The sequence below is a fragment of the Haliotis rufescens genome, unplaced genomic scaffold (assembly GCF_023055435.1).
Source record: "Haliotis rufescens isolate VD_foot unplaced genomic scaffold, xgHalRufe1.0.p SCAF_95, whole genome shotgun sequence".
In the NCBI taxonomy this organism is placed as follows: Eukaryota; Metazoa; Mollusca; class Gastropoda; order Lepetellida; family Haliotidae; genus Haliotis; species Haliotis rufescens.
In genome coordinates, this window is record NW_025964389.1 from 1,095,297 (window position 1) to 1,112,810 (window position 17,514).

The window sequence follows — 17,514 nt, forward strand, 5'->3', positions numbered from 1 at the left end:
AGACCTGCATCACTTCGGGCTTTCCTCTCACATTAAGGTGACACGCCGTGATATAATTGGAATAATGTTAAAAGCGGCGTTTAACCCAACTCACGCACTCATTCACTCACTCACTCACTCACTCACTCACTCACTTGAAAAATGCTTGTTGCGGCGGTTAACAGCTAACACACCACATTGAGCTCACACACCGTGATATAAATGAAAAACTGTTAAAAACAGTATAAAGCCAATCCCCTCAATCCGGTTCAGTCATTGGGACAGAAACCTATGATTGTGGGTTCGAATCCCGGTTCGCCCCTATCAGTTTCTAAGTTTGTCAGCACCATACTCGTGCTCGTGGGTTTCACCGAAGTGGTAAAAGCGGCGTTAAACCCAACTCACGCATTCATTCACTCACTCTCTCACTGGAATAATGCTGACTGCGGCGGTTAATAGTTAAGAAACCACATTGAGCTCACACACCGTGGTATAAATGAAAAACTGTTAAAAACAGTATTAAGCCAATCATCTCACTCTTTTACTTGAAAACTATAGTTCAGACATTGATATTAGTACGTGTACCTTTCTAGCTAGAGAATACATGTTAATCATTTTCCTTCCTGGCAGACAATGCAGAAAAACATATGCGCATTAAACAATTGATCGCAATCGCACAGAATGTCTAGCAACCTGTCGGCAACAACAACAAACAAAAGGCTGGCATTGTCTGTCATATCACGTGACATTCACCTGAACACTAAGCAGGAATTTTATTCTGGTTCCATAGACAGGTGTAGACGGTCTGACTGACGAGGACTTCTGACTGAATTAAGTGGAACTATAGCAAAGGGCAATCTTATACCAGGTAGGACTCACTTGATTAAATTTATTTGATGTGTTTCTTTAGCTGGCCATGCTGTAGCCAGTTGTAACGATGAGGACAGGTCGTCATATGGCTTGGAGAGTCGATTGTGGGTTATTGTTTAATCATTCGCGGGCTTCACATGAACACTTACTCAAAGATCCAAACCTTGAAAACATATAACATGTAAAAACAAGCGACAAACCCATTTCCATAATCAAAGAAACATCTGATAAAAGTAGAGTCCACTGTACGATTGCGACTATATCATAAGCATGTGGTCTAGTGAAAGCGTCCGACTTGAGATCGGAAGGTCCTGGTTTCGTTCCCGGCCGCGTCATGCCAAAAGACGTTAAAAGATGGTATTTGTTGTTCCTCTGTCTGGCGCTCGCCATTAAGGGGCTAAAACTAGTCGGCTCGGAGTCAGTGTACTGTGTCTCAGTGGGGTATTTATGCGGCATGGTATCCCAGTGGGCTAGCACTATAAATCGGCATCAGTCCGGACTAGTACAAGCAGCTAGATACACGTGCATGCACGCCGCTATATAAGTGCAATAATATTGTACGCGACTTTAAGCCCCATTTCCCCTCACCATAAAATAGTGATGACACCAGGTTTTCGCGTACAGGTGAGCATAAGCTTCCCCACCGGTGCCACCCGCCACAAACACATGCAAAAGCAAGCTCCTTTGTCAATGCAAAGCTGATATCGGTTATCATGTTGGGAGGCGCCACAGCTAACGTGTTCCGTTCACTGCAAATCGATATTAAGGTCGATTCATTGTGTGATTTGTGTACCTGGGAACTACCGCCTTGAATGCTGTTAACTTAATCATGACTTCCTTGTACGTCGATATAAGTCCATTGTTATCTCTACCAATCAATACCGTATTCAACTTCACCAAACTATGTCGTGTCAACTGCATAATCGTTAATCAGATCTTTTATTTTGATCAGGAACATGGTGACAACGCTAGTCCCCTACCTGACAATGGCCATTGCTCGTTTGTGTTCAGTAATGTCCCCTAATATGTCATTTACAGTTAGTCTACAGAGGTAATTTATTAAAGATCATGTAAAGAACGATATGATGTGCAATAGTTGAGTGCCTTTAGTATTCTGTCCTGGTTGCCTAATGTGATTTTGAGATTGCTTTTATTTTTCACTTTGGCAAATTTGATGAAAACAAACAATGAAGCTGCCCCCAAACACACAACAATAATTCACTGAAGAAACTTAAATAATAGCCCAAAGGCAACCATTCAGATGTATAAACTTAACACACACAGCTGTATTTTGCTACACACACATGCGCCCACGCGCGCACGTACGCACACACGCACAAACACATACAAAGTGTGTGGAAAAATAACTTTGAAAGTGACGATAATTGAACTTTGTCGGAACACGTGCCAGGGATTGCATTTACCATGCCATTGCCTTATTAGTTTGATTTGAACATGTATGTGATGAAGATGTTGAGATGAACTGCCACACGATAAACTGTTGATGAAAACTTACAACGGTTATAGACACGTTACTTGTTTTCAAATGCGTTTGGGGGGCACGGGTGGCCCAGTCGTCTAAGGCGCCGCGATTCGCTGTGCAGAGTTGCGTCCCTTGGGCACGCCAGAAACCTATGATTGTGGGTTCGAATCCCGTTCGCCCCGATTATGTTTCTAGGTTTGTCAGCACCATACCCGTGCTCGTGGGTTTCACCGAAGTGGTAAACGTCTGAGACCTGCATCACTTTGGGCTTTCCTCCCACATTAAGCTGACACGCCGCGATATGACTGGAATACTGTTAAAAGTGGCGTTAAACCCAACTCACTCACATGCGGTAACACATTGTAATAATTGGAACAATAATAATGAGCGTACTGTTGACATGAATTTCACTCGGGATGGGAGTTATCTGACTTATTATAGTACAGTTGCATTCCTGAAAAGGAAAAGATGTCTTTCATTGGACAAAACCATGCTATATTGTATTAATTTCAGATATTTAAAGAACAACTTTTCAAACAACTCGCTTAGCTCTGTATTGATGGATGTACCTTCCTTTGTGTGTGACTTATTGTTTTGTCAAGTGTCTTAAAAAAAGGGAATGGGTTTCGCAAAAGCAAATCAAGCATTGATAGTCAACAGATTAAAATTAAGAAAATATATCCTCGTTGATTGCTATAATGAGCATTTGCCATCATAATAAAAGCGACAAAACCCTTTTCATAAACATCAAAAATCACCATTGTAAGATTCCGACTCTATCATTTGGCGGACATTTCTAATTTGATGCGTCCCTTAAAAAATGATGTCGATGCAATTCTTTATTTTGACCCTGGGCCATTCCACATATAATTTCCACATATAATTTGCCTTCTACGCGCCAATTGCCTTTTTTCTCGTAGATCTATGCTCATAACGTCAATCACCGTTTTGTCTGGTCCAGACACGATTATTTACAGTGCGGCATTAAAACAACAAACAAAAAAGACACCAGAAATGGGAATTTTCCCATCTGGGAATCACACACTAGTCTCTGGCGTAACGATCGAGCGCTTAATACGCCACCGCCCCTTTTCGTTGGAAGTGCTAAGACTTCACCAGTGCCGGGATACGGGTGGCCCAGACGTCTAAGCCACCACGATTCGCTGTGCAGAGTTGCGTCCCTTGGGCAGGCTAGAAACCTATGATTGTGGGTTCGATTCCCGGTTCGCCCCGATTAAGTTTCGAGGTCTATCAGCACCACACCCGTGCTCGCGGGTTTCACCGAAGTGATAAACGTCTGAGACCTACATCACGTCGGGCTTTCCTCCCACATTAAGCTGACACGCCTTGATATAACTGGAATACTGTTAAAAGCGGCGTTAAACACACTCACTCACCCACACACTCACCAGTGCCTTTCCAATGTACCCACATATAACAACGGTCGAGGCAAAACGTGACCTATTTAAAGAAGGGTTAGGGCTTTACAAACTATGCTGGCCGTAAGATATGGCGTAATGGATCGAGTTGTCAGGCGCGTTGAATTGTTTGTTTGCAGCCATCGTTGCTCATAATTCATTACTGGGTTGTGTGATCCCGACTCAATTATTTGCAGATCGCTGTCATATTAATGGAATATTGCTGAGTGGGGCGTTAAATAACTCGAACCACATCATTGACGTTGACCACCCAATACATATATTCAGAGACCCGTAAAACCGTGAAATAGTCGGAATAGTACAATCGGCTCTGCTTTCTATTGGAAATGGAAAGGTTTTTGTCGCTTTGTTTATATTCAATTGTTTTGCCCATGGGCGAAGATTGGCCCATGGGCAGGCCCATGGACAGGCCCATGGACAGGCCCATGGGCGAGAATATGTTCCTCTACTTAAAACTCATGTTTTTGTTTCGCTAATACATATATGTATATCTTTCAAGTATCATGAGACAAAGTCAAACTCATTTAACTTAATTCAACGATTTTATAGCGATATTGAAATATTTCGCCAATGGGCGAGAAAAAGAATATTTTCCTTTGCTCAACAGTTTTAGTTTCGCAAATACATTAAGGAATTATAAGCATGACACATGATTCAACTCATTTTAACTTAATTCAACTATTTTTGGCGTTATTAAAATATTTCGCCCATGTTTTCGTCAGTCCCTTTAAATAATTAACTAATTGTTTACAAAGTACATTGAATCATGTGAAACATACTTTGTATTATATCATTACATTACTATTTAAAAAGGGCCTTTGGTTGGATGTTTCCTTTGCAGAAGTTTTACCAATTTTACCTTTTTTACATATCTTAAATGAACGATCTTTAATGAACCCGGCCTTATCTCTCAAAACGTTTTGACAGTTTAGCATTCGAATTCATGCGCGTATACACCAAATCATTGGTGTTATTTTCCAACAAATTAAAGTTTAGTTTGTTTCTTTTTCATTTCCCATTTTATGTCTCATTGGTACATCACACTGGGAAATTAAGTGACACTAGATATGAAATATACAGGTACACGTGCGCGTATTTTAATGGGGAAAAAACCCGATTCGTCTTTCAATGCATAACGTCTAGCTGAATATCTCACATTCTAACGAAATCTCGAAATAATTATTTCATTATATGCGGTGCGATGTTCATAGACGATTGAGGAAATCTTGAGTGACACTAAAGCAACTTTTAAATGCATTGTAACTTTTAGTATGAAAATGGTAACAGTTCAGAAAAAACAACAGCCTTCTTATGATAATTCTCATATTCTTATTAGTACGATGTATCTAATTAGAGTGTCGGCATTATTTACAGGTGATTTTACAATACCTGCTCTCGGTCAATTACGATGTACCACACCACGCGTGAATAAACAGTTATGCAGGTGTTGCTGTGGGCAAATACCTAGCCTGTACATGTATATTGTGGATACATGTATTACATATGTTCGTTGATATGTGGATATATTAAGCACAAAGACAAAAAAAAAGTTTATGAAAGATGAATTAGTGCCTTGATATATTCAAGGAGATGTGTATCATCGTTTAATGGGTCATTCAATAAAAGTATGTTTGGAGGAGATATCAAAGGAGCCGCCGAATATACACAGTATCGTCCGGTGAACTACCACCCCACCCTGTCCGTAAGAGTTATGTAATCGGTACACAAATATATTTGATGCAGTGTCAGTGTGGAAGGAGTTTGAATTACGTCCGCCACCGGCCACAGAAATCCTTAAAGTATAGTAACAATCAACAAGGTCAAGTATCATTTCAAGTGTCACTTAATTTCCCAGTGTGATGTATCAACGAGACATAAAATGGCAAATGAATAAGAAACAAACTAAACTTTAATTCGTTGGAAAATAACACCATGAATTGGTTCAATATCGCTATAAAATCGTTTGAATTAAGTTAGAATGAGATAAGTTTTGTGTCATGATACTTGAAAGATCTACATATATGTATTAGCGAAACAAAAACATGAGTTTTAAGTAAAGGAACATAAACTGACGGGCAAAAGAAACTATACCAAAGTATTTTGTATTTAAAAAATATCACATAAGCACTGAACTGGAGTTTTCATTGTCAAACAAAATCGCATGAACGCAGCTCCGTCATTACTGAGTTTAAAAAATCCTGCTTTTTCCCGATAATGGACTTTATGGAGCTTTTTTCATTCACGATAAAATGGCTCGGAACGGTATAAAATCCGCCAATCTGTATGTTTTACACCACAATCGTACCGGCCACTGCAGCTGACATGCCGATACTGACCGAAAAAAGAGCGAGAGAGAGCAATTGGGAAGTTGCAGTTGGGAACATGCCATGTCCATGTTGCTCGCATCTTCAACTGCACCAGAAAAACGATAACGAGGCTGCAGACACGACTCATACAACCAGGTTGTACAGATGGCAGGCCAAGAAGTGGAAGACCCAGGGTCACAACCGCCAATGAAGATCGGTACCTCCGCATCTTTCATCTACGCAATCGTTTCGTCACTGTGACGTCATCGGCAGCCGCAGCCTTACATCATGTGGTCAGCAGAAGGACAGTTGCCAGGCGTCTTCGACAACACGGTATTCGGGCCTACTGGCCCTTATGCGGGATGACCTTGAGCCGTCGTGACCGACGTAACCGCCTCCATTGGGCAAGAATGGTACAGCGGTGGCAAAACAGGAACTGGCAACGAATTCATTTCTGATGAAAGCAGGTTCCAGGTGTATCGAGCTGATGGCCGTGTGCGTGTGTATCGTCGGAGAGGAGAGAGAACAGTCCATTGTTGTGTTCAGGAGCCCGTGCCATTCGGTGGTGGAAGCATCATGGTCTGGGGTGGGATTTACAGGGACCGTACAGCAGACCTCGTTGTCTTTGACCGTAATTTAAATGCTCAAGTCTACATCGACCATGTATTGCGTCCTGTGGTGCTTCCCTTCCCCCAGAGGAATCCCAGAGTAATCTTCCAACAGGACGACGCTCGCCCCCACACCGCCAGGATCACCAGAGACATCCTAACTGCAATTAATGTAAACCTTTTGCTATGGCCAGTAAGATCGCCTTACTTAACACCCATTGAGAACTTGTGGGACTATCTGCACAGACAAATAAGGGAAAGAAATCCCCCTCCACCAAGTCGTTAAACGTTGATTCAGGCATTGTTGGAGTGAGTGAGTGAGTTAATATTTAACGTCACATCGGCAATATTTCAGCCATATCGTGACGAGAATTAATACATTTATAACAAATAAGTATATATAATTTATAAAAAACCTGTCAGCAAAGGACAGTACAATAACTAGAATATCACAGAGTGTATTAAAACTAGTTGAGGAACATGTAAAAGCAGAAAGAATTAACAACACAATATAAAAATGGGCTAGAGATCGTCAGTAACTAAAGGGAGAACACCATACCAGGGACCATGGGGACTTACAGAGGCACTGTTGGAAGAATGGCGAGCCAACCCCAATGACGTCATCAGGGATCTTGTAAACTCCGTGCGGCGACGTGTCCGAGCCTGTATTCAGAGCAATGGAGGCCATACAAGATACTGACAGTAATGCATTTATAAAAAAATGCGTTTTCTGTTTTCGTTCAGATGATTTGTTTATTTTGCAAATTGACATTTACCCCCTGTGTCATTCCTTACCTGATATTGAGGTTCATGTAAACGCCACCTTTGTGTCATTAGAATCAGAACATTTTCAGATAAATTATCTTTCCAACTCGCAACACTATATTTTTGTGATATATTTGATAATGTTGTCAACACCAAATCAGTGTTGGTATAGTTTCTTTTGCCCGTCAGTTTATTCTCGCCCATGGGCCACACTTCGCCCATGGGCGACATAGTGTAAATATTGAGTTTTTTAACAATTTGTTTTTCATTTTTTATTCCTTGGTATGTTCCCAGGAAAACAGCATGTTTAATTTTGTAAATACCTTTGACCGAGACTGGGCAAAGACTGTAGAGTTTCTGCACTTTTTGTTTTCAGAATTAAAATGGGACGTGTTTAGTATACATAAGTGTTTGTGAAGGTTCTAGTTTCTTCTCTTTAGCCAATGTCAGATGGCATTATTCGTTTAAATGAGTGCAATATTTAGAACAAGTGGTTGAGAGTTTCTTCCAATGCCGCGTTGACCACTCTTTAAGTTGTATCCTAGCATGCTGGATTGATCTGGAAATAAAAGCGACAAAACCCGTTCCAAAATCTAAAAAAAAATCAGTCCACTATTATATTCCGTATGTATCATAAGTACGAGTTTATGAATCACTATATATCGAATAGTGATGATACGAGGTGTTCGCGGATTTGCGATCAAACAACTTTTGAAAACCAGAAACCAGTATTTGCACCATATCTAGTAACCCGTTCAGATCGAAAACTTAATCGAGTATAACGGTTATTTGTTTGTGTTTAAGAAATTAATTGTGTCTAGGCATAAGTGATTTCGATTATGCTACTGCCTGTATCTTGCCGAGCATTTTGAGAAGGAATGTTAGCTTTGGTGCAATTATAACTGTCACAAAGACAACATGACATAAGTTACCCATAATAACACCATACATGACAATGTGTGCCGCTTGTCTACATAGTTGAATATATAGGAGTAGCCACCTGCTTTATATCACTTGACAAATTTATCTAGGAACATAGGTCGATATGGACACATGCCTCCCTTTTCCAACATGTGTCGGACCTGTTTTGTATTCAGGCCCTCGCCTTCCCTTTGGGCAGTTACTGACCTGGCCCGTTTCATTAAACTATGTTAGCGCTAAGGTGATCGTAACTCCCACACTTTAACATGGGCCTACGACAGTCGCAGCGCTAAGATCGCTTTGTGCGACTGGGTCCTGTTGTTCTGCGTTTCATGTCGGTTGTACCGTTGTTTACTCGCTTGTACCGAAATACAGGTATCTTGTAAAATGGTACATGCGTATTGTATTATGGAACAGATGTGTGGTAACATGATGCAGGTGTGTTGTAACATGGTATTATTTGTTTGTTGTTTAACGCTGCTTTCACAATAGTCGGCTATATGACGTCGACCTGTAAATAATCTTGTTAACCAGACAATTCAGTGTCTGACATCATGAGCATCGATCTAATCACTTGGGTTACGATGACATGCAGCACCCAAGTAGTGTAGTGCATGTGTGTTGTGTTGTAGTGCACGTGTGCTGTATTGTAATACATGTACATATATGTTGCATTGTACAACAGGTGTGCCGTACCGTGGTGCAGGTATGTTGTGTTTTTAGCAGATTTGTCTTGTATCTTGGAACATATTTATCATATATAGGTATGTTGTATGATAGTACACGTGTTGTATTGTGGTACAGGTGTGCTGTACTGTGATCAAGGTGTGTTGTTCCGTGGTACAAGTGTGTTGAGTTGTAGTAGTGCCTTGTATCTTGGAACATTTTTATCATATATAGGTATGTTGTATGGTAGTATACGTGTTGTATTGTGGTCCAGGTGTGTTATACCATGGTACAGGTGTTTTATAGTGACATATATGTCGTGAGACAGGTGTACTGTGTTATGGTATATGTGTTCTTTACAGTTGTACATATATGTGTATCGTGGTACGTGTAAGTTGTATTGTAGTACAGATGGTTGTATTATAGACTCTCAAAAATGAAATAGAATATAAATATAGCAAACATATCAACTATTTTATTGACGACATGTGTTGGAGTGAACAACAGTTATGGCACCTGCCACGCAGGTGGTCTAAAATGTTTGAAAGCTGGTGACTTTGATATTGACCAGAAAGAGAGCTTATCATATTGTTTCCTCGAAGTAAATATATTTGTTGTCAATGTTTAGCTTTATCTCGTCACGGCATGGCTGAGATATTGCCGATGTGACGTTAAATCTTAACTCACTCACTCTAATTCACTCACTCACTCACTCAATAAATGATTGATAATAGATGGATAATTAATAAACATCATTTAATTTAAGCAAAGAGTGGTGGCTTGTGGGATGTCTGAGCCTATTTAAGTATCATTCCGTCTCTTTATGACTAAAATATAAATTATAACTCACTGATGGTCACTTTAAATATTCGTGGATCACGAAGATACATGTTGCATGGTTCTGTCGTTATTTACGAAGTGTGATCATGTTGTTTCCTATTACAAATGATTATTTTTTTTGACACATGTATGTGATTGTAGTGCATGTAGCTTGATGACTTTGGTTGAACATATGTAAAGAAGCTGTTATCAGACTGCATTCTTATCACCGCATATCATGCATGTAGGGACACATCACAAGCTCTAGCTTTACTGTCCTATAGTGACATATCATGGCGATTTAGTCAGGTGTGACATATGTCGCTGTTATGAACACTATCATGTTTACAACGTACTCGTTACTGACGTTCTAGATTGCTTCACTGTTGAACATGGCGGCGGCCATATCAGGCGGTCTATTGCTGTGAACCTCTTTCGTGATATCAAAGTTATTTCATGTGTATTGAACACTCCGGCTGATAATAGATTGTTAATGTGTTCATTTTGTTAAAGCATTGTGTTTGAAGCCATGAATTTGTTTAGAGACATAATGTAATATATGTTTACTTTATCTATTGAGTTCAGTGTTTGTGTTCGTGTAGATATGAGGCCGTTCAAAAATAAACGACAAAATCCTTTCCATCGCCACACGAAATCTCGATTGTCGATTGTACGATTCCATCTATATCATGAGAATGTGTTTATGAATCACTATCAAATAGTGATGGTATCAGGTCGGGTTATCATGTTTCATTTTAGCTGGTCAAACATCGGTTTTGGCAAAAACAAGTACGTTTCACGAAGTATTTTTCTCCATTACATCGCACGATATGACTTACATACCCTAGAATTTGAGATGTTAAAGTCTTATATATTAATGCAATTCAGAAATATGTTTCCTACATAACTCTCGTGTGTTTAACCCAACGTTTTTTCATAGAAATATTGCTATATGACAGTTGTTGTATTTTTAGTTATACCACTAATTCGAAGCTACATTACTTCCTGGTGTTGTGTCTCTGAAATGTCATATATGGAATGCCATTCAGGAGGCCTTTCTTTAACGTGTAGTGGCCTCAGTTAGGCAAAGGTGTAAGGCCTCAATCAATGCACAAGGTGGACACCTGACTATCTGGACCTGCCTCTGAACCTCTCGTGTGACATGATTCATTTTGAATATGACAGGAGCCCTCTTTGTTTTTGCTTTTGAGTATATTATGTCCTTTATATTATATCACAATAGTGGTGAATTTAAGAAGGACACCGTCGATAGCAGGTCACATATATTTTTTTTATATTAACACAGAAATAGATTTTGCCAGGCTAGTGATAACTGTATAAAATGTTACAGACTGCACCATCTAGACGTGTGTACACGAAACGGATGTTTATGTGTTTTACGACAAGGTTTATGTTTTCAGCCATTCGAAAGACTTGAAGAACAAATTAAACAAAACGACATGGCCCACGCTGAACCGAAGGGAACTATTGAAAAGGAAAGAACTGAAAAGCAGAATGAGGATAATGAGGCTCGTAAGCTGACAGTTAGTTTTTATTCGCAATATAAGCATTGACCACATGGTCGTCGTAATACAACTGGACAAGTGTGGAATGTGCCGTTAAGCAACAAAGCAACAAACACACACACATTGACCACATAATGTATTAACTTGAGATACAATTAGTTCCAACATATTTACGGTAACACATGCTATGTAAAGTCAGGAATTTTTATCTTTGCAATTTGCTCATTAGAGCTACGAATAAAAACTAAGTTTAACTCTCAGTTTGAGATTGATTAGGTAGTACGTACAGTCAAACCTCGTTATCTCGAACCCCATCATCTCCCATGTACAGATATCTCGAACTAACTAAAGAATTGCCTACCTTTATCTCGAAGTTGGCATTTGCCACATTAACAGTTTTGAGTAATTTAAACCAATTATTCAACTAATTATGTACTTATATTGTAGGCCCGTGAAGATGCCACGGTAGAATAAGTCTTCAGCAACCCATTCTTGCCGTAAAATTGACTATGCTTGTCGTAAAAGGCAACTAACGGGATCGGGTGGTCAGGCTCGCTGACTTGGTTGATACATATCATCCATCCCAATTGCGTGGATCGATGCTCATGATATTAATCACTGGATTGTCTGGTCCAGACTCGATTATTTTACAGACCGCCGTCATATAGCTGGAATATTGCTGAGTGCGGCGTTAAACAACAAACCAAACAAAACAAAACCAAAAACTTATATTGTAATTCAATTGTAATGGTAATCTTAACTGACAAACAAAACATCCTGAATAGACACGAGGAAAATCATGACATCACTTCCTGAAAAAGCCACTTTACGCTACTCACAATATCCAAAGAAGAATCAAGCTTGAACTGAGAGGGGCACTTTGTTGTTTGTGGGCAGACTAAATAGTGACTGTTGCTATGCCTAATAAGATACATGTTATCAACGAGGAAGTCCAGCATTTCCCGTATTGTTTTCTCAGTAAACTTCAGATGGCATTTGCTTTCATTTTTGACAAATTGCCCTGAACCTCTGAGTATAGGTACTTAGCTGTATCTGATCACCATGTTTTGTATCAAAAGCCCATGCATCAAGGAATGAAAATTGTCCTTAAATTTGTCACGTTGGATAGTGAGGTACAAAGTGGAACTTGGTTCTTTTCTGAGATTGCATAAAGTCAAGAAAAAAAATTGGATTTTGAAGAATCCATATGGTATTAATTCCACTTGTCACAAACACTTTCTGTGAATATAAATAAAGTCCTTCCTTGATTGTATTGATTGGAGGATTATGGTTATTGTGTTCCAATTGTTTTTTCATGAGCATCAATCCCCGCATTTAAATACAATGACATGCATCAATCAAACTAGCGATCATGACCACCCGATCCTTTTGTCGCCTCCAGCAGAGAAATCGGCCCTGCTAGGTTGGAGATAATGGGGTCCGACTGAATGTGTTTTTGTAAGTTTGAAGAGACAAATCATGAAGAAGTTGGTTCAAATAAAATGGTTAGCGAGAATCATGACACTTCACATGTCGTCCATACTTCAGCAGTGTCAATAAAAGACAACGAGGAGCCCAACGCTGTCACTGGTGTACGGCAAAAGAAATCTGAAGACAATCTCAAGAAGAAGCTTCCAGAGGATGACACAGACCAGAAAGCTGTGGAAGATGTTGCCGACAAATTTGCTGGCCTCGCCGTGGATACAGATTCACAGTCTACTTTAAAAGGTAAATACAATCAAAAACGTGTAAATTCAAAATAATACTCAGGGCACATTGACTAGTACCTCATTCGACATAAGAGGTTTGCTTAAATGTCTCAATCAACTTAATTGATGATGCATACACATAAAAGAGCATTTAATCCCGAGAGGGGTCGGGTAGCCTAGTGGTTAAAGCGGTCGCTCATCACGTCACGCAGAAGACCTGGGTTTGATTACCGACATGGGTACAATGTGTGAAGCCCATTTCTGGTGTCCCCCGCCGTTATATTGCTGGAATATTGGTAAAAGTGGCGTAAAATCAAACTCACTCACTCGCTATTCACCAAATATTTTTGTAGCACTGATCCACACAGTGTGACTCAAGTGCCTTATGAGAATATACATTGTAAAGAGACCATTATTTACTACTAAATATTGGATCTATACTTCTCTTCATGTCTCCTCCTAAGAGAACAAGACACCAACACGATAAAAAGAATAATTTGAATTCAAGTATTGCTTGAATCATGAGTATAATATTTCTTCTAGGAACCCATATACACATATACATACGGAAAAAAGAGATTGTGCTCCTTTATAAAGCTCACTAAAATATATATCTATTCTGAAATTATATAACGTAACTTTCACTCCATATTCATGAATACATCTCCTCGACTTTAAGGCATGTACATGCGTTTCTAATACTCACACACGTGTTTTCCTTTTTATGTAAACAGCACACAATGGTTCTTTTACTATCAGGTGCTCCTGAAACACTTGCGTTAAACTGTAAATAATGCTCATACAATGTCACGGCTTGCTGAAAATAAACGTCATCGCGCCGTGGTTATGCTGCAAACAGGAATAGCGAGAAAAGAACTTTCCAGACATTTTATTGTTCATCGAAATACATCATCTCCTTGGAGACGTTATCTACAGCAGGACAACACTCATGACTTGAGTGTTGCAAGTCATGAGTGTTTTTTGTGAATCTATGGAATCGATACCAAACTACTACATGAACTTTTTGGACAATTCCTGGTTTGAGACCATTTTTTGGCAGAATATATGCGACCAGTAGAGGGACCACAACACCCGGCCCCTATGTCCCGCGATACGACCAATTTTGCTCGCACGTCTCCGTCAGGCACGCCTTGCTTGGTGTAGACAGCATCTGGGGTTCAGAAGACAAGATAGGGACAGTATACTGCTCACGTATAAGTCCAGGTTTCATCTGGACATCCCTGATGGGGTCTCCAGGCTTCCAGCAGAACGTTTGGGCGAAGCCTGCGGTACTGAACGTCGTCAGTTTGGGGTTGAAGTGTAATGGTATGGGGTGGCATCAAAACTTATAGGAGAACACATCTCATCATGTCAATTTGAAAAGCGTACGCTACCTGGACGACAACACTCGATATCATGTTCTACACTTCAAATGCAGGGACGTAACGTCAGTGTGCAGTGGATAATGCCCACCAACACGTTGCACGTGTTAAAACAGACGTTTTGAGGTAACATAACATTGCTGTACTGCATGGCCGACAGTTTCACCCGACCTCTCTCCCATAGAACATGTCCATGATGAGATAGAGCAATACCTACATCAGGACCAGAGCAAGCCGGTAACGCTAGCTCAAATGGTCCAATCTCTGAGTGACAATTAGAACATCTCCGAGGCTATCCGGTGCCTCGCCTCTATCAACGCAAATGGTGGTCACGCCCAATATTGGCATTGTTAATTGAGTTCTTCACCATCCCTCTTTAAGAGCGTACCACTGTCCCCTGTTACCCAGTATGGGTTTTGTTAATGCATTTGTAATGATAAAACATTGATCAGACTAATGACCATATATTATGTTGTTATTTTTAATAACATAACATTTACACCACGTTATATTGATCACAGTTACTTTTTGACGCTTGTATATACTGTTGGCTCCAACGGTTATCTTTGATACATGTGTTTCAGCTACGCCGCCCAGTCCGGATCCGGCACCAGCTGTCCCTCCTCAGGATTCTGTGCCTATTGTGCCCAATGCATTGGTCGTGAATGCGCACTCCCTATGCAGAAAGAAGTGGATCCTACAGCGTCGTCTTGATGATGATCTCAACTGGGCGCACGTCATTCTGGTGTCCGAGACGTGGTACAAGGATAATCATACTGAAAGGAACATAACTGGGTACAAAGGTTTCTTTCAAGATCGAGATAACGATGTATCAGGGAGGGAAAGAGGAGGGGGTGTGGCGATCTATCTGTCAGATGCGTGCTGTACTGATGCAGAATTGGTATACGGAGTCGCCACTGAGTTTACCGAGGCGTTAGGGGTGACCTTCATGTTCAGAGACGTGAGATGGTTGGCGGTGTACCCCTCAGGAGTGATGTCTGGATAAGGGAACAATCGGATTGGAACAACAATTTCATTACGTTGGCACGACAAAGAGCTGGAAGAATAGATTTGAGCCAGACCATTATAGCCGGTGGAGACCTGAATCACAGTAAAGTGACATTGCTTGGTTTCACCAACTACGTAAGAACCAGAACTCTAAGACGGGAAGGGGCAGCTGACACTGAATACATCCTCGACCTACTCTACACCAATAACGCCAGGGGTTGGGATTCGGTGAACACCTTGGAAGACGAGGAGACACACGAGCAGATCTCGGATCATTTCATTGTGAGGGCTTTCTCTCAAGATATATGAAAGTAATTCCGGAAGTGGGAGGAGTTCCAGCTAACAATTTCACGTTGTGACAACGTTTAGATAACGTTGTGTTTATGTTGTGGTAACGTCAGGGATATTACGTCCATATCACGTTATTCTGTGGATTCCCATTGTGGGAAACCACGTTGTCACAACGACATGGGCTAACATTGTGTAACGTCATATTCACGTCGTCATAACGTTTTATTTTACGTTGTAATAATGTTGTATTTTACGTTGTAGCAATGTTATAATATAACGTCCCTACGAAATTATTCTGTGGACTGCCATGAACGTTGTCACAACGACGTGAAATAACTGTGTAAGTAGGATGAAATACGTTGTGACAACATTAACTCATGACCATTCCCCGCGAAAATGGTGTAAAAACATCCCAAAACCATGTTCCGGAAATGTTTTTGAATATGCTTTAGTCACGTGTATGTGTTTATTTCGAAATACCCTTTACTAATGTTTTGAAAAGCCCAGTTAATAGTCAGGTCGTGTTTTGCTGACAATGTTTAAAACATAAAACAACACTGAGCTGTTAACCAGATACATTATGACACCATGACCCTTTAGGCTTACTGCAGGAAACAAAATAAGAAGGACAGACATTGTAAGGGGTTGACCATTGAATATTCTGGGGAGGGTTGGGGCCTGGAATTTATTCAAAAACATATATTGTCGCTGAAAATTCTTCACAAAAATGATTATGTTTCAGACTGGTGAAAAAAAAGTAATTGCCTGCCAGAAAAATGACAGTTGCAAGGTGCTTATCTTCAGGCTCATAGACTTAAATACAAATGCATATCTGGTTTTGAAGCTGTGACCGAAAATTATCTCCTCTCAACAGAAACGTTCCAGCCAACATAATTCACAGCCCAGGGTTTATTTGGTGTATTCCTCAATGGTCCAACATTCCTGCTTTTATCTCCTGGAATGCTCGTGTCCCATTTTCACCCATGCTGCAGCGAAAACAGCAGTTTTCCACATTCAACAAAGTCAAACTAGAACTATTTTTAATAAGCATAAATTAATAGCTAGTCTATACAAAACGATAACATATATTGTATAATTGTCTCAAAGTTACACTTTAAATGTAATATCAACATGTGGAACGTCGGATCGGAAATAACCCAGGCTACAGATATCAGATAAGTAACAAACTTATTAAGTGTTGGGTGAGTGGTTTGTTGTTTAACGCCGCACTCAGCAATATTCCAGCTATATGACGGCGGTCTGTAAATAATCGAGACTGGACCAGACAATCCAGTGATTGACATCATGAGCATCGACCAAGTTAGCGAGCCTGACCACCCGATCCCGTTATTCGCCTTATACCACAAGCATAGTCGCCTTTTACAGCAAGCATGGGTTGCTGAAGACCTATTCTACCCCGGAATCTTCACGGGTCCACATAACCAATGAATAATCATTTCTCAGCAAAAGCAGTACTTAGAATTAACACAATTTTGCTAGTCTGATTCGTTTATTTGTTTGTTATTTAAAGTAACACTTCTACCCTGGAATCTTCTGGGTCACTTATTGAGTGAGTACCACAATAAAATACACCTAACGTAATTTTGCGTCCATAGCATACTCCGTTCTGAAAAGAACAGATTATTGGCCAGACAAACCAGTGATTGGTATTATGAGCCACGTCCCACAACCTCGGCTGTAGTACAATGACACACAATCAGCCCTCATTTTGTAGCCCCTTA

At 40.3% G+C, this 17,514-nt stretch overlaps 1 protein-coding gene across 2 annotated transcripts; it reads left to right on the forward strand.

Moving 5' to 3' along the window:
* Positions 1–738: 738 nt before the first annotated feature.
* Positions 739–16,878, forward strand: LOC124129031. Of its 2 annotated transcripts, none has more exons than XM_048391695.1 (4): positions 739–847; positions 11,278–11,389; positions 12,931–13,110; positions 15,058–16,878. In XM_048391695.1, exons 2-4 carry the CDS (start codon positions 11,317–11,319, stop codon positions 15,477–15,479), a joined length of 675 nt encoding a protein of 224 aa, XP_048247652.1. In that variant the 5' UTR covers positions 739–847; positions 11,278–11,316; the 3' UTR covers positions 15,480–16,878. The 2 variants fall into 2 exon arrangements, with proteins under 2 accessions (XP_048247652.1, XP_048247653.1); XM_048391696.1 differs by having other exon boundaries at positions 12,934–13,110.
* The last annotated feature ends 636 nt before the right edge of the window (positions 16,879–17,514 follow it).